Here is a 22,985-nt window from a genome sequence, read left to right on the forward strand (position 1 = left end):
TTATTTAGAGAGCCTATTTATTAAGGTTGTAGAAAGGTCAGCGAACATTTAACAATATAGAGATTTAGGTTTATTATAAATATTAAGCAGAGCAGCTGATAAAAAATGTAAACTAAAATATATATATCGTAAATTTTAACTAATTATAATTTTATAAATTACGAAATTAAATTTCCAATAAAAATGGTGGTAGCGAACATCTTTCATATTTTACTAGTATCTATACAAAACTTTACGGTACTCTTCAGTTATTTAAGCCTACATATGATAACTAATTTGTTTAAGAGATAACTACCACCTCGAATAAGTTCTTCAAAGTTGAAAAGAAGGCTGTCACGGCTCACTTATTGAGTATTATTTGAGAGCATGTAATATATTCACTGCCTTTTCTCGTAGTAGTAAGGCTCTTGACCTTTCTAGGGCATCATTAAACATGCATATACACAGTCCCAAAGGAATACCCTGCCTTCTGTTCGTATCCTAACTTTCATGGAAAAAGAAAAGTTAGACCCGATGGCTCTCATTTGAACTCACTCCATTCACGAAATGTTGCCCTTAACCCGAGTATTGAATTACCTGTGTATTGAAATTGCTTCATATGAAAATTCGAGATAAGCTCGTTTGGTTGAATATATAATATTTAGATTGGGATGCTGTCTGGCGATATATATTTTTAAATTTCATGCAGACACATTAAAATAACATAAATGACATTTTAATAATACATAATAATGTCACGGACAGCACGTCTGTTAACATACAATAATATTCTATATAAATATAATTAAGATTTTGCTTAACCAATGGACTTTCTTTTGTGTTGTTTGTCATCATCATAGCATAGTATAAAACAAAGTCGCTTACCGCTGTCTGTCCCTATGTATGCTTAGATCTTTAAAATTATACCACGGATTTTAATGCGGTTTTTTAATTGATAGATTGATTCAAGAGGAAGGTTTATATGTATAATACATGCACAATATAGTAGAGAAACACTGATAATTTTAGAAGTTTCTGAAGTTATGTATATAAACAAATTTTTGCGCTTACATTGCAAACGTTGGCTGAACCCTACGATGAAGTTCAAAATAATGTACTACAGTATTGTACACCTTAAAAAAGTCTTTAAAAAATAGCCCACAACAACCATTTTTTATCCTTTTTTTTACGAGAAATAATGGCTTATTTTTTTAATCGATTTTAAGCAATACATAATTGATCCTTATCCGATTAAGGGCCCTTATATACATTGTGCATTTTACAACTCGAATAGCCCTTTGTAATAGTATGTAAATAGTTTATATATATACATATATTTAGTAAACAGCTAGAATATACCAAATGTGTAGTATTTTTAAAGCTTAAAGTATTAAGTTGTTTCTTTAAAATAATAAAAGTCAACAAAAAATACCTTTACTACCAATACGAAACAAACACTTGTCACGACAAAAAAACTATTTGCTAAAGTAAATTAGGGAGCTCTATCGAAAGGCGTTCGGTGTGAAACTATTTTTAACTTACTTTCGGATTCCATATAGTAACGTATGTAACTTTTCTCCGATTGTTTATTTCTTATAACAATGTCATTTTTTCGGTTTCTTCTGAAAGAGCTTAATAAATTCTAGTTCAGATTACTTGGTAGTATCCGAAGTACTGTTCCGAAGATCAGAATATTGACGATTGTCTTCATCATGAAGTTATTAGTATTGATAAAGAATTAATATTCCTCAAAATATTTGGAGTGACAAACAAGTTAAAGTGAATTTATTATTATTTATCTTTCATTTAGTGGTATTTTAGCGTGACATTTTTATCTAATACCAATAGCTCAAAGCCATATTTTAGCTTTTAACCATTATTTTGGCAAAATAGATTTAATGCAGATGGCTTTTGAAGAATGATAATAATTATTTTTGTTTAATATAAAAGTTTAAAAAATGTTTTTTTTTTTTTAAAAACAATTAATTCCAAACGTATTATTAATTTATTTAATATTTTTACCGTCAATAAATTTGCAGTAGCGGCTCGTTAGGAGGTATAGCTAGCAAGGTACACATCCCGTGCTTTAAGAAGGACATAAAGTTGTTTTTCCTACACCTGATCTCTCAGATCGGATTGCTGTCCCATTACATTCTGAGGGTGACGGGAAAGGAAATGCACCTGTACTTGCGCACAAAAAATAGAAGGCAACTTATGCCCTTCTATCTTCTACGTAACCAGTTAGTCGCAGAAATATTATTATCGTACCTAAATAAGTAGATAATATAGTAAAAAGAGGCTATGACAAAGGTAGAAGATATATCAAGTGTTAAATTAACTACGCCAAACACAGCTGTAGGTACCGTTGATAAAATTATAATTTAATAAAATTCTTAATGTCATTAAATATTTTTTAAGCAATTTGAGGCGTAAAATCAAATCCTTTGAAGTGATAACGCAAAGCGATTTAAGTCCATTTACGCTAAACCGAATTCCATTTTACAGTTGTCTATTTTTTCATAAAAGGCAAATGTTTATAAAGTTTTTAACCTTTTTTTGAAATTGTTACCGAAAAGTAAATCTCTTTTAAGATTATCCTTTCTTCTAAGCACTTTAGATTTCATAACAGTGGCTTAATCTTCTTTGTTCCTGTAATGTGGTTTGTTAGGTGTAAAGAATGAAATATTATCAATGCTTAGCAGTAGAATAGTGTGATGAAGGTAATTTGATGGTAGGGCTTTGTGCAAACCCGTCTAGGTAGGTACCACCTATTCATCACATATTTTACCGCCAAACAGCAGTACGCAGTATTAATGTGTTCTGGTTTGAAGGGTGGTGGCGCATTGGCGAATGGTTAATATTTCTTACAGCGCTGTTGTCTGTGAGCAACGGTGACCACTTACCATCAGATGGCCCATTTGCTCGTCCGCCAACCAATAAAATAATAATAAAAAAAACATCTTATTGTATTTACACAACCCCAGAGTCCGGGTTGCTACTGAGAATTATTCGACAGAGAAATCCAATTATTTATTATCAGTCCGACTTGGGGTATGAACACAGGACCTCGGGATCTCCAGTCTTATATCATGCCACTAGACCACGAGGCAGATATATATACGCTACAATGTGTGTAAATATTCATTGAATTTCTAGTTCAAATCGCTCGTTAAAGTAACGTTTACTCAGATAGGTTATAGAGTAACCTGTTATATAGAGAAACTTTATCACTTTGGGGTGGAATAAAATTGGGCTCTTATATTAGCGTTACAAGATTCAGCGATGTTTTAATTACAAACAATGTAGCTAAACATTATATGCATGAGTGTAGGGAGGAGTGTGATATACACAGTTGCACATATATATAAGATGTATGTGTGTGTATGATGTGTGATGTGTATGTATGTATATGAACTGCGGGTTCTAATAAAGATGAGCACCACTTATATTATATAGGTAACGGACGGATGGGCCATTCCTCATATCGCCAATACCCAACCAGCCTTGGAAATTAAGATGTTAGTTCCCTTGTTTTTTTAGCATAGCCACAAAGCCCTTTTGCCTGTTGTTACACTGGCTCACTCACTCTTCAAACCACAAACACAACAATACTGTGTATTTCTGTTTGGTGGTAGAATATCTGATGAGTGTGTGACATTACACAGACGGGCTCGCACAAAGCTAAAAGTACCCTAGTAGTAGTTTTAAAGTATATGAATAAGCTTAACATGGAGCTTGTATACAGTACATGATAGATCATTTGGAACAATAATAATGGCAAAATTGTCCAGGAGGAAAACATCAGTATACAGCTTCATTTACTAAAAATAAATGAATAATACAGCGAAAAAAACAAAATAACAAAAATGTGTTTATAAATTTTACAATAATTCTTAAAAATATAATTGAAAGCAATTTTCTACAAAACATTGTTCTACTAAAAATTGATTCATTTTCACGTACAATTCCTAAACGTCGACGAAAATAGACATGTGAAAATTAAATTTGAAATTCCATTATTCGTTTAAAACTCTTCATTGCTTAAATAACCTTGCGTAAAATTCTTTTACTATCCACTAAAGGGCCGATCCAATTTGTCTCGGCGTGTTTTCGAAACAAGCCAATCACTGGTCCCCTATTACGATTCGCTGGAACTGGCGATCTAATCTGTTAAGCTTCAAGCTTTATCAAATACACCTTTTGCCGTGATAACTGCACTATTGAACAAGTCATTTGTAAATTGAAAACAAAACCAAGTTAAGTATAATTTATTTACGTTGCATTTACAGTTTGATAATAATTTAATTTCATAGTAGATTGAAAATGTTTGATAGTTTAATGCATAATATTTGTCATAATTTAAGTACGGGAATGATGATTATGTCAATAAATATAAGTATATAATCGTATCATTCCTAACTTTATAACATAGGCATTTGGATGATATATTTTTTTTATATAGAATTTGATTTCGTAATTTAGACGAAAATAAATAGTATCAATATACAATAACACGGATTTTGTTTATTTTTTATATAGACAACCTTCGAACAAAAGGTACTTGTGTAACTAACCACGGATGTCTGTCTGCTCCTAGCGTGTGTCATAGTTTTGCGGTGATGTAATGCAGATTTTCGTAAATACATAACTTTAAAAGACAAATATTTTTAAAATAACCTAATATGAAGTAAAATAGGTTTTTATTACTTTAAACTGAGCAGTCAAGGTAAATAAAGTATGAAAATCTTTCACAGTCATATTTTTATACTATACTCGTATCTTATGCTTGGTATAAAAAATGTGGACAAACCCGTACCAAGAACGGGGAATTTTTAAGACAACAACAAATGTTACCGTTTTTTAAATAACTTAAAATATTATATTAAATTGCTTTGATACAAAACATGTATCACAAAATACAATTTTGTATGGAAAATATTTTTTATATTTAAACTCGCACCTGATAAAATTCATGTACACGAAGCGGACGAAATTAATTTAACAAAAATATTGTCGTTCTTAAATAAATCCACGAATTGAAACATTCCGTTTACAAAAAATATATTTATATATTAATTAACTATAATAAATTAAATTTATTTTAATTATTTTAATTTTAGATTACACATTCAAATTTTGCATTGATATAACATCTGAACAAATAAATGTATTCGGGTATTTACTGAAATTATAGAATAATTATATAAAATGATTATTATGAATAATATTCATTTATTACAATCTGTAAGTAATAACTTATTTTAATTTATTTTGTCTTTAATACAGAAAGTTAATTAGAGGGTCAAATGTTACCTTTAATTAGGGCAAATCCAGTGATTGTCTATAAGCGCGTGAAACATTTTGTCATCTATTGTAACATAAAGACCGGTGACATCGTTCCGCTAGATTAAACACCGATCCGTTCTTATTTACTCTATTAGATAAATTAGAACGCTGCTTCTAATAATTTTTGAAGTATATTGCGAAAATGTAGGGTTATTAATAAACTTATAACAGATATTTTATTTAGAACTCAATCATTTAATACCGTTCTAGAAACCTATATTTTAAATATCAGGTCGTGAAAGTGGCCTTGCCAAGATCAGTGCGGAATAATCGCGGAAGTGAAAACTATTAAATATGTTGTATACGATGTACGATGTGTCGAACTACAAGTTTAATGAGTCGCAGTCTATTAAGCAAGCGGGATTCTGGATAGGATATACGACTCTTGGTCATATTACACAATAACACATGACGGAGAAATGTCACGATTACAAGTCTCTTGCTCTAGCTTTCGTAGACCCTGAAAAGGTATTCTACAACGTAGAATAATGGGTTGTATTCCAGGCACCTTGTCACATTTATTCACAAAACAATATTGTGCGTGTATTGCTATATATTTCGGTTATACTGCACATGTAAATTTACTCCAAAATATATTGTGTATCTTTCGAACGGCTATTCATTGTTAATTCAGAAGAGAAGAATCAATACACACCAATAATATCAACTTGTATTAGTTACGTTATGGCAGAGACGATTTATTTGGCAGATATTTAAGATTTTCAGTACATTATACAATATTTTGATGATTTTTCTCGATTAAAAAAATACAGTTTTTCATGTCAATTTCCATATGATTACAAATCAAACTAAAGAGAACATAGTAACGGTGTTACAAGAAAATAAACGTCTGAGGAGAGAGAGTTGACCAGTTTTGTAAGATATTATTTATCCACCAAAAAATAACACAAAAATGTTATAGCCAGGATGATAGCGTTAGACAAGCTGATAGATTTATTTGCGCAAATATTCAAGTGTCTTTAAAATCCACGTTGACTTAAAATGACAAGTTATGGAAAACGCCAAGTAATTAAAAACCTGGATATTCTTGACGTCAAACTTCACTAATATGTTCCCAGTGTAGAGATTTAAAGAGAACGCCCAAAGCATGGGCTTAATAGAATGGGGTTTTTATAACATATCAGATAAACTATGCATATATAGCTTATATTTGGACTATATTTAGCGTGTCCTACAATTCTAATTGTTTACGTGATGGAGGAAAATCTTATAATAACGCAAACAATTCATCCATTAGATTGGTTTCGACTACCTACGCTGTAGGAATTGTAAGATTTTATAGGCTTCGGACATTTTTTATAATAATGATATATTTTTTTTTGTTTTAATAATACATTATAAATAACTATATATATAAATAAATAACGTAAATAATTGTAGACGTCATAATGATACAATTGTCCACCAAGATAAGTTTAACACTAGATTGACCGTAGGAAAAGCGATTCATTAGCACATCATCGTCATATTTTTTTTTGTATTACGTTAAGAATTATGAGTTAATTTTCCTAGAGTACTTGTTTTCTTCACTTTTCATTCGATAATTATTTGAATGTTATTGTCTTTCCCAATACTTTCTAATTGAATTTAATGTATTTAAATGGATCATAAACCTGGCATTCGTAACCATGGCTTCACCAACCTCTTTCTTATAACTCTTATAAAGCGTGTCTGTGACCATTGCTTGAGGACGATGACGTAACTTATATTGATTGGTAATATTGGCCATTAATCCGTCAATCCGCTTAGTTTCAATAACTTTGGTACAAGGCTGTGGCCAACTGATGCCAGATTGAGCACTGAATGTTCAACTTAGAAATATTATATAATTTTATTGAAATCGATTTATGATTTGTACATATATTTTCTATTATTTAATAATAATAATACTTTGAATAATAAATTAAAAACATGTCAATGACCCACTGTTACGTTAAGGTCTCCTCGCCTTTTAGGAAGATTTGAAGCTTATTCCATACCTATGATCCAATGCGCGCTGTTGGGGATACACATATAATGTTCCTCGAACATTCAAAGCACTATAAATTTTACATAGAAAGGAATTAACAACATAAATATTGGGAGCAGTTTGACCGGATTTAAATTCAAAATTGTGTTCTTACCACTGTTTCATTTCGGGTCTTTTGAAGTCTTACATTAAGATTATAAGAGGAAGTCTGTAATCAAATTACGTCTATAGTTACAATGGTTTCTTCCACACCAACGAGTCACTCTGAGTCACTTCATATTGATGGAGATTAGCAGAGCACCTCGGTCGACCCGTTAATTGCTCCCATGACATTTCCATTACGGCGTCCTGAGGAAAATTGTATTTGTTCAAAAATAAGGTGTGAATGCATTTACAGGCTTTTTTAATTTATTATTATTATTGATTCATTAAATTATATAACTTAATTGTATCTTCTTTTATTATATTACGTTTCAATAACCTTTATTATCATCGTTGTAATAATTCAGGAAATATATTAAAATATTATATTTATATCTTGTGCAGCTTGATAAAGTAATATATAATAAATTAATGTATACATTATAGATAACTTTTTTGCAGTAATGAGTATTGAGTATACGTATTGCGACGAAAATGTAAATAATAATATGTCGAATACAGAAATCCCACAGGGCGAAATATCTCATTACTTTATTAAAGCTTACATTTTATCGAAAAATATGCCCACAGCGGGTCCTTGCGGTTTTATTTGCTTTGGAAAGACTATCTTCTAAAATTAAGTTATCGATATACGTAAATATGTTCGATAAAATTAAATTATGAATAGGAATTACTTAAAATCTTAAAGGGGCGTTGATTCAATATAAATAGTTATCATTCTTGTATATATTGGAGCAATAGAGTTAATATATTTCTAATAGATATAACAAGTTTTTTATTGCCCCCGGTGGCGATGGCTGGTACATTTTTCACTCAGATAATCGGAATTGCGTTTCAACGCAGAAATGTTACTACTAATCTTGACACCATTTCACGTGGATGTGATTTGTCATGGCTGCGAGAATAACAACAAATACAATACCTATTTTTAATTTTGATATCTAAGGTATTTTAATAAAATAATGTACGAGTATATACATGTAAATATACATAATTATATCCGATTTAAATTTATTTTAAAGGTTTAAGACATTATCTATGAGTTACTGACCGTATAATATATATATCATAAATATTATATTATATCTTACTAGCCACCCACCTCGGCTTCGCACGGGTGCAATGCTCGCTCAGTTTTTTGGTCGTTAGACAATACAAACCGCTATGTCCCTGCGTTTTAAATCTGTAATATCTTCGAAAATATACATTTAAATTACATGCTATAAAGGGCTGTATTAATCTAGATTAAATGCACAATATATTTAAGGATATTAATTGGATAAGGATTAATGTTGTATTGCTTAAAATCGCTTCGAAAATAAGCCATTATTTTTCGTAAAAAGTAAAGAATAAAAAGTAGTTATTGTGGGTTATCCCTAAAAGATAGATATTTGCAGACTTTTTTGAAGATAATTTTAAGGTGTACAATACTGGAGTACTCTACTTTGAGCATTTGCAATGTAAGCGCGAAAAATGTGTTGTCTTTCGACATCACTTTGAAAACCTCTAAAATTATTAGTGTGTCTCTATTAAATTGTGCATGTATTATACATATAAACCTTCCTCTTGAATCAATCTATCTATTAAAAATAAACCGCATCAAAATCTGTTGAGTAATTTTAAAGATCTAAGCATATATAGGGACAGACAGCGGTAAGCGATTTTGTTTTATAGTATGTAATAATATACAGTGTGTCCGGTTACGGACTAGCGATATTTTAGATACTAATAAAACAACTATTTTAATATACAAATACAGCTTAAATTTGGGTTCAACCCACCTCCACGATATATTTGATTTTTTTAATGAAATTTCTCTACGTGTGTACAAAAAACATCATATCTGTAAAAGTTGGGGTTTCACTGTGATAAAAATAGTTGTTTTATTAGTATCAAGAATATCGCTAGTCCGTAACCGGACACGCTGTGTATTAAGTAGACACCAGTTGAGCTTTTGTTGATTATTTATGTGATTGGTTCCTTGTAGACAAAGACGTTCCTTAAAAATTTCGAGAGTAATTTTATAAAAAAAAGGTTTATTATAAATTTAACTATATTTTTTAAATATTAATGAATGCTTCCGTATTTAGAAGTTGTATTTTTCATCTTTGACATATTTCTTGATTTTCAGCATTCGGAAACTTGGGTAGCGTTTTGACAACGCAAGGAAGACTCGCCGAAGCCGAAGTAGCATTCGAGAAGGCTCTGAAACATCGACCAAATATGGCCGACGTGCACTACAATCTGTAAGTACATTATAATAAATAACATAACATTTATTACACGAAAATACGAGAAAGCCGACGTGTGCTTTTCGCGTGTATTTATATTCATCGCATAAATTTCGATTTCACGCTACGTATGCGCGAGTTATGGGCATAGCGCGTTATGAAAATTGGCGGAAAACACGTCCCATTATCAAAACAATAAAAATAATATGATCATTTTTTTATTTTCACATTTATTTCAATTGTAATGTATTTAAAATTTAATGATGAAAATTGTTTACATAATTATAATTTAACGTGTATCATTAGAATTTATATACTTAAAAAAGTTATTAGAACACATGTGTTTGAGACAAATTATTAAAAAAAAATTGATACAAGCCTAATTTAATGTTCCAAATGGCTTGTAAAGTAATAATTAGAATTATTTTTAAGCACACCTGAGTGCTACTTTGTGAATGTCTTATTTGCGGTTACTATATTCAAGAAACCACTTATTTTGTCATACGGATTGTCGAATTGTTTACGAGGCTTAATTCAAAAGCGTCTCTTGTATAAATAGCGTACTGAAGTCGAATATGTGTCACGTAGAAAAGTGTGTTTAACGGTTCGTTAAAAACCGATCGGTTTCTGATGTATACTAACGATTCGTTAATACAGGGGCTCGGTATTCGATAATAATTATAATAAATAAAATCTACTGTTAGTTAAATATATGTTATTTCTATGGTTTTAACTATTCTATATTGTATTTGGTTTTTAACCGCGATCGTACTTTTTTTCTCCTGACGCGACATTTCGACAGATGCATCTGCGGTGGTCACCAGACCACACGGGAATATAAAAGAATTAATATAATTTAATGAAAATCCACTATTATTCACGTAAAGGTCGTTTATCGTGTATAAATTAAAATTTTCCTTTGATACCTTTTAAATTAAATTATATAGGTACAATATAATCGACCTATTTCTGTGTCGAAATCGGTTTCACATACTTTCAATTGTGCCTCGAGAAACAATGCATCGAGATAAGTAATATTGTGTATGATATATACAAATAATGTACAACTTAGAAGCTTTGATATAAAATTAACTTTAATATTAACCGAAAGTTAGTAATGTGTAAAAATAAAGGAAAAAAGATTGAGTTTTTATGAGCTTTACATTGTGTTAAAGAAAACATTGTGAGGGAATCTCTATGTGTCAGAAAACAGTGGAGACAATTGGTCCAAAAAGATTCATATATCCTCCTTAACAGGAGAGGTGGCCGTTGCCCAGGGAGAAATTAATGATCTTTTTCTGCATTAAGTTTTTGTACATTAATATTTATTTTTTTATAACAATATCTAGGAAACGAACAAAAAGTGGATGATATACGTAAGAAATTAATCTTTCAGATTTCCTTCCGATGTTTTCCTTCACTGCTACCAATTCAGTAGTGCTTGATCAGGCTCTGAATCTGTAACCTTTCGTTAAGGTACACGCAGGTGCCACCAAATATTTGGCGCCTTTTATATGCGACAATTTAATGACATCCCGAAAGATTCTAAATGAAAAATCTTTTATAACACTTCCATAATAAAACCGCGAACTTGGTAATCTTATCTAATCTAATCAATTTATATTCTAAATGAATTAAATACGATACTTTTAAATATCTCTTGCCAGCGAATAATATTTATATTAAGTATAATACTTGCAGCATTATTGGAAACATTGTTTTAAAGATATTCTAGGTAGAACCGAACTAGGATAAACATAAAATAAAATTGATAACACTGTAGCTCGTTACAACATTTTATAAAAAAATATTTGCACGTTGAATATTATTACTGAAAATGTATTAAATATTTTAGTACGTGTTCGGTATTTTGTATATTGAATTCGTTCAAAACGACACAATCAATAGGGAGACTACCGGCTGGCCCATTAATTCACGAGGCTTCGAGTTCTTGAATTAATCGGATACGCTCCTCTGCCACCTAAGCGTTGGGTTTCCGTGCAGTTTCACAAATTAACGTCAAGCCATACGATCACACAATGTAATTACTGGCACGACAGCGTACGGTTAAAGTTTTTTCCGCAATAATTTGTATTCCCCTTTGTATTGCTTCGAAGTTATTCCATTTCCTAGACAAACAATCTCGAGAACTATTTAAAAGGCATTAATAAACTAGTTGTTCTTCGCGGTGACACACGCATTTTATTCTGTAAGCCTCTAATTTTTAAGACATTTTTTTAATTATCATCATCCCCGGATATTACTGTTTCAAATTTGTAATAAAAAGCGTGGTCGTGATCAGGTAACTAGCAGATATGAACATATATAGAGTGTCTGCTTTGTTATTTTTTTAATATCAATATATGTTTGTATTCTTATGTCAAAGTATTTGTAATCCAATGTATTTGTCTAAGCGTTCAGAATTAAGACTATATATATATATATATATATATATAGTCTTAATTCTGAACAAATAAATACATAAAATAAAAATAAAACCTACTATAACACTAATTTCCCCGTAGATTCGTTTTTCTCCCCCTGGGAATGGATGTTCGTTAAAACCGTTGCAAGTAGATGTTTATACAGTCATAGAAATATCTCTACCAAATTAGAAATCTGTAGTTTTTTAAATGGGATGAGATGGGGTAGTGGGTAATGATGTTATGGCCGATGTAATTAAATGAAAAATGATGACAAGGATGCAATAAGTCAATCGAAGTTGGAACAGGCCCCTCTCATTGCTTCAGAACCGCTTCGAAGGAAAGCGGAATGGAGGAATGTATTCGGTACATAGGACGTGTTTTAGACGGTTTGGGTCCAGAAGACGGCGGTGCGATAATGAAAACTTAGGTTAAAATAACCCCCGTATTTTTCTCTCTGAGGAAAGGTTCGCTAATACACGAACCCCTCAGACACTGATCTGACAATGACTGGTTAGAAACTAGGACGGCTTTTTCAGAGGTTTTAGGGGGAAAGCAAGCACTTGTCGGATCTCTTTTTTTCTAATACTGGACAGACTAGAAACGTTCTATTTCAGTCAGAAAGAGACTGAACACGGTAATAATGACGTATATGTCAATACCCGTCCATGGTACCAGACAAAATCCAACGGTGCGTTTCGCTTTGATCATATCTATCTTCACGAACGACCTAATTGTTAAATTCAAAGTGTTATTGACATCAGATAAATTGTAAATAATGATAGATTTATCACAATTAGTAGGTAGCAGTACCTAATTGATAAAATGATACGACTTCATTATCAATTTTTAAAATAAATAAAACTCGTTAAATGATTATCTACCGTATGACCTAATTACTACTAGTAGTTAACTAATAAGGCTCGTTACAATGGGTGAAATAAGATAGTTTAAGTGATCAACCTTTATCGGCGTTATTTAGAATCATCTTTAGATTTGGCACAGTAATTAATAACATTTAAAGTAATTTATTATTCATAAAAAAAGCATTTAATTTTACATTACACGTTCTCATTTCACACATTCTAACAACGCTAAGGTAATTTTACAAGTAGAAATGTTCAAATAAATAAGGTAAAAAAAACCTTATTTTTTGTTAGTAACTAATTTTGCACTAAACAAAACAGGTTGAAATTTGTTATGTTGAAGGTAAGTTATAATTATTTACACCTGTCCAATTTTCAACTATCTAACAAATTTTTTCACAAAGTTATAAGCAAAAACGCTTTTCACCCTCTCAACCCCCTAGCGTTCACCCGAGAGAGTTGAAAATTTTAATTTGTTATTATTTTAACGTCCGAAACCACATATCAAAAAAATTATAATGATACTAATTTTTTGTCCTTCACGGGCTTTATTGACTGGCCTACAGCTATAGCCGCTAGTAGTATATTGTCAAAAATAGTGAAACAATTACAGGTAAGCTTACTTTCACCTATTACCGAGATTTGACAATAGCACTTCTCGCTAAACTTCGATTTTACTAATTTCAATTTTTTATATTTACAGGAGTAAAGTAAGGTAAATAATACTAGTTACTTACCTTTACCCCTGTAATACCCCCATCTGATACTTTAGTAAGGTAAATAATACTAGTTAAATAAAATAATTGGTTCTCATTCGCAAAAAATACATTTATAAAAGACTTAATTAAAATTGAAAGTATAATAACAGCCTATTAATATTTCTCTATTAAGCAAAGGTCTCCCCTCTTCTTTTGAAGAGGGTTTTGATCTTATTCCACTTTCCTATTTCCAACATATCAAGGTTTTTTTTTTGTAGTCAATATGTTCAATTCACTTGAATAAGATTTTTATTTATACGAAGAGAGTCACCCTAAAATATTTTTAGTAATATTATACTATTTTTAATATTTATTTTTGAACCTCAAAAATAATGTGATTCCGTTGGTTTTGTAAGCTCTTTCCGGTCATGTCGAATTTTCCGTCCCATCGGATTATAAGAGTGAGAACTAAAAGGCCTCTTGAGACCATATCTCTTGCGTAGTTGGCTAGAATCCCTTGAGAATGGCCACCGCTGTTAAATTTTTACAAGTTTTGTTATGAAAAAGGAACAGCGTGCTGAAGTAAAATAGATACAAAGAAAATTAATGAAACTGTTTTATTTTTTAATTACTGAGGTAAATTAATATTTGTATCGGTTATGTAATAATCATGTACTAAATGATTGTAATAATCACGTCATGTAATATGATTCGAAAGTAGTCAAACTCAGTTAATTTTATTTAATGTACGTATTGTACGTATTTTCTGATGTTATCTTTAATAACAATATGTGCTTCGAAAAATCAAATAAGCCCGACCAGCTGGGATTTTACGATACTTGCTGTGTTTCCCTTTTTACGACAGGGAAAATTTATTAGCAATGGAATCTGCAGATATTGAAGTTGTTGGATTTACATTCAATTAGTTTACTTTTCACTTATTTCTTACTGAAAAATAAACAAATACGTTTTATACAGTTGAAAACTTATGGGCATGAGTTTGCAACTAGTATAGTATAGTAGAAATATGTACAAAATAATTTAATAGAAATAAAATAATTGTTAATATATAACAAATTTACCTTATGTGAAATAAAATCAATACAACTTAATTAACAAAACTAAATTATGTATCTTATTACTGATATTACTATAATTATAATATTACTAGAAATTACCAAAGCCTCTGATAAAGTACAATATAATAATCAATAGTAAATATTTATAGGGAACTAACTGCCTTTCCGGCTTCGTCTGATTGAAATAAGAATGATATTTAAATTTTTTGTTTCACATTAAAATTGCAACCTACGTCAATTCTAAGCCGAAAATAAATACACACTAATAAATAAATAAACGAGATTAAACTTCAATATTACAGGTCAATATTAATAATTTCTAGTTGTTTTAATAAATTGCACCCGTTTCAAGTCAGGTTAGGCCGCTACTATAATATAAAACAAACAATTGTAATCAATTAAGTATTTAATTCGACAGCGAATAGGATTAACGCACATAACCTTGAAATGAATTGCTCTGTATTAAATTTAATAATATTAATACCCACCAAAATATAGATTTCACTTTAAAGGGATCAAAATGAGAAATTGTTATCGAATCTAGCTCACACGGCTTAGCCATATGAAAATATAGCTGGAAAATATACCAGGCTTTCTTATTTTTGAGTTGATACGGAAATTAAAAAAATACCAATCTACAAGCTGGGCTCTCTATTCCTATTATGGCTAAGGCTGATATGCACATTTCAGTCTCTAAAAAATAACAATAATTAGAATGTTTATTGAAATAAAACTAGTTTTTTTAACGGATTTAATCGCGTATATTAATTATTTTATTTTAACATCCCGACGTTTTGAGCACTTTGTAGTGTTCGTGGTCACGGGCAGACTAAGTTGACATTTGTCTGTTCGAATTAAAAAGAAATATTATTTACAACTACCGCCAACGATTTCTTAATTGGTATCTTGAGTAGCGTTCCGGTTGCACGCAGAACTAACTGTATCTTTAGGTTTGCAGTCTGTTGGATTTGGGATTTTAAATTTTTAATAAGTGGATCCCAAGTGTTAGAAAGTCTCCAACCATCTTCTCTATTGAAGTTCGGATGTTTTTGAATTTCAATAGCCTCGCGTATCATTCTAGGAATGAATCTGTGTTCTCTAGCGAGGATCTGTGGTTTATCAAATCGAATAAAATGGTTGGGTTTATCCAGAGCATGTTCACAGACTGCAGACTTTGAAGAACGCCTATTTTTGACATCTCCTATATGTTCCTTGACCCTAGTGCCGATGCTTCTCTTTGTTTGACCTATGTAAGATAAACCACACTCACATTCGAGTTTATATACTCCCGCAGTTTGTAAAGGGATATTACTCTTGATAGGTCTCAAGAACTGGCTCACTTTCTTATGATGCTTGTAAATGGTTTTAATCGAAGCTTGCTTCAAGATATTGCCAATCCTGTCTGTAACTCCCTTCACATATGGTAGAAATGCAGGTTGTCGCTCAACTGTGGGTGGCTTGATACGGCTTCTGCGATGCTGGCGAGGCACGGGCAGCTTGTTCTGGTGGAGTGCAAGCTTGACCTGAAGTAGCTCGTCCTCTAGGTGTTCAGCATCGCAGAGATGGTGGGCTCTCTGAAACAAAGATTTGCCAACGGTAGCTAACTGACTAGGGTGGTGGTGCGAGTCACCATTGAGGTATTTATTGGTGTGTGTGGGTTTCCTATAAACTGTGTGACTTAATGTATTGTCAGGATTCCTGATAATAAGGATGTCAAGAAAAGCTAAAGTATTATTTTCCTCTAATTCCATAGTAAATTGAATGTTTTTATTTATAGAATTGAGATGTACAAATGTCACCTTAGTCTGCCCGTGACCACGAACACTGCAAAGTGCTCGAAACGTCGGGATTTTAAAATAAAATAATTAATATACGCGATTAAATCCGTTAAAAAAACTAGTTTTATTTCAATGTGTAATAATCGCGAAAATCTAAGACAACATTAGAATGTTTATATTAAAGATAATTGTTTTTTTTTTCATGTTCTTTGTATTTTTAGGCTTCCTTTCTTAGTTCTTTCTTTTTTCTGTAGAGAAATTCGAATGGTGGTGATTATTTACCAGCAGATGGCATATTTGCCCGTTCAGTAACATATGTACAAATTGTATTCAATCTTTGACTATTTTCATTGTCTCATTTTAATATATATTTGATTCATTAAATATATACTCATTCACTCTTTACCTCTTTAATTATTTTGGCATCGCGACTGTAATTTATCTGAGAAAGGTTAATCACCCAAGGAAAACAAGATTTGCCCCATCCATGAAAACTAAAGCCATTTCGAATAGAGTAGACTCTTGTTAGCGTATCTATAGCTGTCAAAAATAGTTATAGATATGCAAACATATCTATAACTATTTTTAGGCCGAGATGGCCTAGTGGTTAGAACGCGTGCATCTTAACCGATGATTTCGGGTTCAAACCCAGGCAGGCACCACTGAAATTTCATGTGCTTAATTTGTGTTTATAAATTCATCTCGTGCTCGGCGGTGAAGGAAAACATCGTGAGGAAACCTGCATGTGTCTAATTTCAACGAAATTCTGCCACATGTGTATTCCGCCAACCCGCATTGGAGCAGCGTGGTGGAATATGCTCCAAACCTTCTCCTCAACTGGAGAGGAGGCCTTTATCCCAGCAGTGGGACATTTACGGGCTGCTAATGCTAAAATAAAAAAAACATATAAATAAGCTACTTTTACTGAATATGCAAAGAATTGAGATTCTGACTTTCTTGATATTTTCTTCACCTTAGTTGTCGAGTTCGTTTCAGTCTTATAATGATAATGTGTCAAAGCCTGCAAGACTTGGACTTTTTGCTTCTCGGACGTTGTCCGATGTGACCGAGCTTGTTAAATTGTTTAATAGCTTTAGAGACTAATTGACGACTCACGACGAGAAAGTTAACTATCTCACACTGACTTTTCCAGCTTCACTTAAAGAAATAATTGTGTCCTCTTTCGAAGACAATAAAATGAAAAGGATAAAATCTGTGAGATTTAAAATAAACTATGCTTAAACTGACATAAATAAACATTGATATTTTGATTTATTTCTCAGCTTAATTTGATACCTTAAAGTATAATTTACTAAATTTTAATGAATATGTCAATTAAATAATTTGATTATAAGTACCAAATTTACATAAATATAATGAAATAAAGTAATTTATTGTACCTATTAATGCATTTTTTATTTGTTCTTTTAGACTGAAATGGCTTTAATGGTTTATAAGAAGTTTTAAGAGTTGTCGAATTACAACTGCGAATTATTTTGATTTGTTTATAATGTAATAGTAAATACTGAAAATTCACAGTTTGGTGGAATACACGTGTGGCAGAATTTCGTTGAAATTAGACACATGCAGGTTTCCTTACGATATTTTTCCACACCGCCGAGCACAAGATGAATTATAAACACAAATTAAGCACATGAAAATTCAGTGGTGCCTGCCTGGGTTTGGACCCGAAATCATCGGTTAAGATGCACGCGTTCTAACCACTGGGCCATCTCGGCTCTAGTGATAGAATATATACAGAGAATGGTTTATACCGTTATTTATATTTACACTACAAATAATTAAGTTATTTATACCGTCGTGGCGTAATCAATATAGTATTATTTATATTAGGGTTAGGAAGAATATTTCTGTATCATCGTATAAGTTCATCATAACTGATGTGTCCTGCGTATTTCTAATTAACCTTAGTAGTCAAACCGGAACACAGCACAAAGTATTGGCACTAGCATAAAGTCTGAGATCCAAACGTCAACGTCCCTTTGACGTTTGTCAAAGACCTCGATGGGTTTGCACAAATCGAATATACAATATCATATTTAATAGTTAGGGATTTGAAAACATTTTATTTTGTTAGTATTATTATTATTCTTAAACTTTTTCTGATTATTATTATTATTTCAATTTTTACGAATAATTACCATGTATTGTTTTATATAATGAGATAATAAATTATGTATTCCCACTATAGATGTGTCTCGCATGTGTCATGTTTATATCCGGAACTTTTCACAAATTATCCTTAATAGAGATGCTGGGACATATTTATTTTAATCACATTTTAATATTTTGAACTGATGACGTTTGTGTGAAATGTAATAATTATATCAGTCAAAAAATTATGACGTCTGTCTTAATACCATAATGAGAGAACAATGTTAAAAGCTTGATACTCATATATACAATACTTATATCATTGAAAGTGTTTATTATTTTATTTTTTTTCTGGATAATGTAAGTAATTCGACCCTTGAAAGGAATTTTCACAACATAATACCTTATTATTTGAAACGGTACATATGCTACATGTATATTATTTAGTAGTATAACATATAACATAAGGGGAACAGAGTATATATAAATATATAAATCATATTTAAATACTAGTTTAGTTTACTAGAAATATTACTTAGATTAAGACCCAAATTTAAACTCTTTTTTAATAAGGTTTGGCTAATTGTTTTTGCAGAATATTTTTCCATGTTACATAATTTACAGGGTTATTGGTAATTCGACGTGTTCCCGTTAGGAGGTAATAGGGGTGACTATTTACGATAATTTTAGCCCCATAAATAATTTCCACCAGGGTTATTTGTGGTCATTTTATTTCGGTGGCTTTGAAATAAGTTCCTAGTTGTTATACAGTCAGCTAGGAAAACAGTAAAAAAAGTTTTTAAAATAATCTGCAGGACAGGTTTCATAACGACCTGGACTGATAATTATTTTTTTAATATTGATAATTTACCAGTGTTTAATCGTTTTTATAAATCAAAAGAATAAATGGATTGAAATTGATACGTTTTTTTTTAAATATAGTTGCATTTTTAACTTATTTTGAAAAACATATAATGTTAACTCAAAAATGATTCACTTTTGCACCATGCATATGGGGGTTAAAATTATCGCAATACGTCGAATTATCCTGTATAAATCCTCAATAGTCTAAAAATGATAAAATATATGTTTTTAATATTTTGTTGACCACCTGTTCATACATAGATTTGTCCGAAGGGAAGGAAGGTATTTCACTTTGCTTGTATTCGACAACCATGAAATCATTCCAACGAAAACATAATAATAAAATTTAAACATTGTTTCACGCAATTTTATTATTACTCCACTACATTGGCAGTTCGAGCTTTAAAACCGGAAATATTATGAATTCAATACGCGTTGCGCTTGTTAATATTCCCTTTCCATAAAATGTAATCTTCAATGTCTGACAAAATGAAATTCCATATACGAGTACCTTAAACAACTAACAGCTTTATTTTTAAACGAAGGTAATAATAATAATAAATATTGGACAACATCACATAAATTACTCTGATTCCAATGTAAGTAGCTATAGCACTTGTGTTATGGAAAGTCAGAAGTAACGATGGTACCACAAACACCCAGACCCAAGACAACATAGAAAACTAATGAACTTTTTCTACATCGACTCGGTCGGGACCTCAGAGTGGCATACCCATGAAAACCGGTGTACACACAACTCGACCACGGAGGTCGTCATATTTATTTTTCTTTTATGTTTATATTTGTTGTCCTATCTTATCATAAATAATATTGCTTAATAATATTATGTCATTAAATCGTTTTATGTTAAAATAAATCAGACAGTGTCCAGACAGACACCTAGATGTCCGAAAATCCACAACAGCGCGATATTTAAGACATTTTCTGCCTCGCACAACCACTCTGTGGAACCAATTTTCGCCGGCGATTTTTCCGAACCGATGCGACTTGTGAACCTTCAAGAAAAGAGCGTACTCTTTCCTAAAAGGCTGGCAACGCACCTGGAAGCCCCCCGGTGTTACAGATGTCCATGGGCGGTGGTAGTCACTTTCCATCAGGTGAGCCTCCTGCTCGTTTGCCACCTTTTGACATAAAAAAAACAGTGGTTTTGAAAACGGTACATTCGGTGTATTCGTTACCCCCTTCGCTTATTATTTATCTTTAACTCCATGTCATATTACCTAATATTAATAATTTAATACGATTTCCTGAAAAATAAATAAATGAAAATATTTTAATAGAAAACATGAAGTATTTCCAACTTCGCTTCTCGTCGCCTCTTAATGTCACTCATTGTGCCATTCAGCAGTTTTATTTCATAATGTTTTTTTTTTTTAATTATTTATTGATACAAAATATAATTAATTATGTTTTACTTTTATTTGGCACACCGACCATACCATACCAACAATTTTCCGTGTACATTTTGAGTAAAATAATATTAATAACAGTTATGTTAGAACCGTTATTCTGTTAGTTTAATACCGAATAAGCTAAGCTCTAGCTATCTATCTGAGCTAACGTAACGTAACGAGTTAACGTGTGTTTCTTTGTATTTATTGTAGCCAGACAATCAATTGGTATAACTGATATTATGTTCTTAGCACATAAACCCAAGTCATGAAAAAAATAAACTTCTAACATCGTCAATGGACCGCAATCCATGCCATTTAAGATTATATGTAATTATACTCATTACCTACCAAGCAAAATAAAAAAGGAAGGTTTGATGTTAGAACAAGAAATGAGTAGAGCTTTCATAGGAACAGTTCCGACAGAGGAGAAAATAATCTATATATATCAACTAACGGATGTCATAAGAGTCGACTAATTTTGTGGTAATGGTATGCGATGGTGGGAACTTACCCAGACGGGTTTTAAATGAAAAGCATTAACAAGGAAGTTTTGCGTCAGGGATGTATCTCTTCAGAAGACTACTAAATGCTTTGCTCACGGCCTAAAAGAAAATACGAAGAAAGACATGTGAATCATGATTATTTACGTAGCTTCACTACATTATCAAAATACAATATTAAGTTATTTATTATATATATATTTGAGCCGAGATGGTCCAATGGTTACGCGCGCATCTTACCCGATGATTTCGGGTTCAAACCCAGGCAGGCACCACTGAATTATCATGTGCTTAATTTGTGTTTATAATTCATCTCGTGCTCGGTGGTGAAGGAAAACATCTTGAGGAAACCTGCATGTGTCTAAATTCAACGAAATTCTGCCACATGTGTATTCCACCAACTCGCATTGGAGCAGCGTGGTGGAATATGCTTCAAAGATTCTCCTCAAAGGGAGAGGAGGCCTTAGCCCAGCAGTGGGAAATTTATAGGCTGCTAATGTAAAATGTAATGTATATATATATATATATATTGGAATAGGTACCTACCGAGAACAAAGTAATAGTTTACAGATTTTCACATTTGTACAAAAACTATATTTTCATCTATTTCCATTATGTTATATCTACAAAGTAGAAAAGTGATAAAGCATATATCAATTCAAAGAAAACAATTCAGTTAATACATTCCATTTCATGAACTCCTACGAAAATGGGAAAATAAGATTAAGCTGTGATTTTATACAAAGATTAGATTATTCCAATTCTAACGGTAAGAAATCACTTGAGCACGTACGTGTCGCCAGATTTATGCACGGAAGACCGGGGTTACACTGTTAAGTGCAGACAGAAAACTTGTTATCAATAGTGATTGAACTGTGTAAGCACATGACGTTCAACGTGAACATTAGACTCGTGAGAATATTTATTTTTAGTATATTTCCTTCTATATTTAAATTAATTTAAATAAAAATACTTTTTTCATTCATATTCTAATAACATAATTATGTTAGTAAATCTTGAAGTAATGTATCTGAAGCTACAACTACAAGCAAGTTACAATTTTTATTCGATTGTTGAAATTGTGTATTATGTAAATATTCAATGGATAAATTCCATTACTAGCTCTGCAAATCCATATTCACTCGACACCGTTTCCATTACGAGGAAATGGAAGTACTTATAGTCATATACCGAACTTGGTACAGTCGTGCATACGTGCCTTGTGACTGTAGTTGTATGAGTACAGTGAATAGTGCACATGTGTAAATTGTAGGTAGTGGAAAATGAGGCGAGGCAAGCGTAGTAGTGAAAGTGGTAGCGTGTCCCGACGGCGATAAGGCGTAGATTAAACTCATGTTTGCTCACACACACATATTTAACATTCTCGCCAGCTAGACTCGCGACAACACTTGCGAGGTATTTTGCATATCGTTTGTTTGCAAAACAATTTGGTTTGAACGTATTTGCTGGCTTCAGGGCTTGATATCGTCGGTTTAAATGTTGTTACTCATTATTTAAAGTTAGTAGTCTATTTAAAAT

The 22,985-nt window shown here is 31.6% G+C and overlaps 1 protein-coding gene across 1 annotated transcript in view; it reads left to right on the forward strand.

Moving 5' to 3' along the window:
* Positions 1-22,985, forward strand: part of LOC125066283 (protein O-mannosyl-transferase TMTC1-like) — a 112,283-nt gene that overhangs the window by 77,825 nt on the left and 11,473 nt on the right. The window contains exon 5 of the mRNA XM_047674305.1: positions 9,609-9,723. Coding sequence (XP_047530261.1) covers positions 9,609-9,723 — 115 coding nt within the window. The remainder of the gene's footprint in view (positions 1-9,608; positions 9,724-22,985) is intronic.

The sequence above is a fragment of the Vanessa atalanta genome, chromosome 9, assembly GCF_905147765.1.
Source record: "Vanessa atalanta chromosome 9, ilVanAtal1.2, whole genome shotgun sequence".
In the NCBI taxonomy this organism is placed as follows: Eukaryota; Metazoa; Arthropoda; class Insecta; order Lepidoptera; family Nymphalidae; genus Vanessa; species Vanessa atalanta.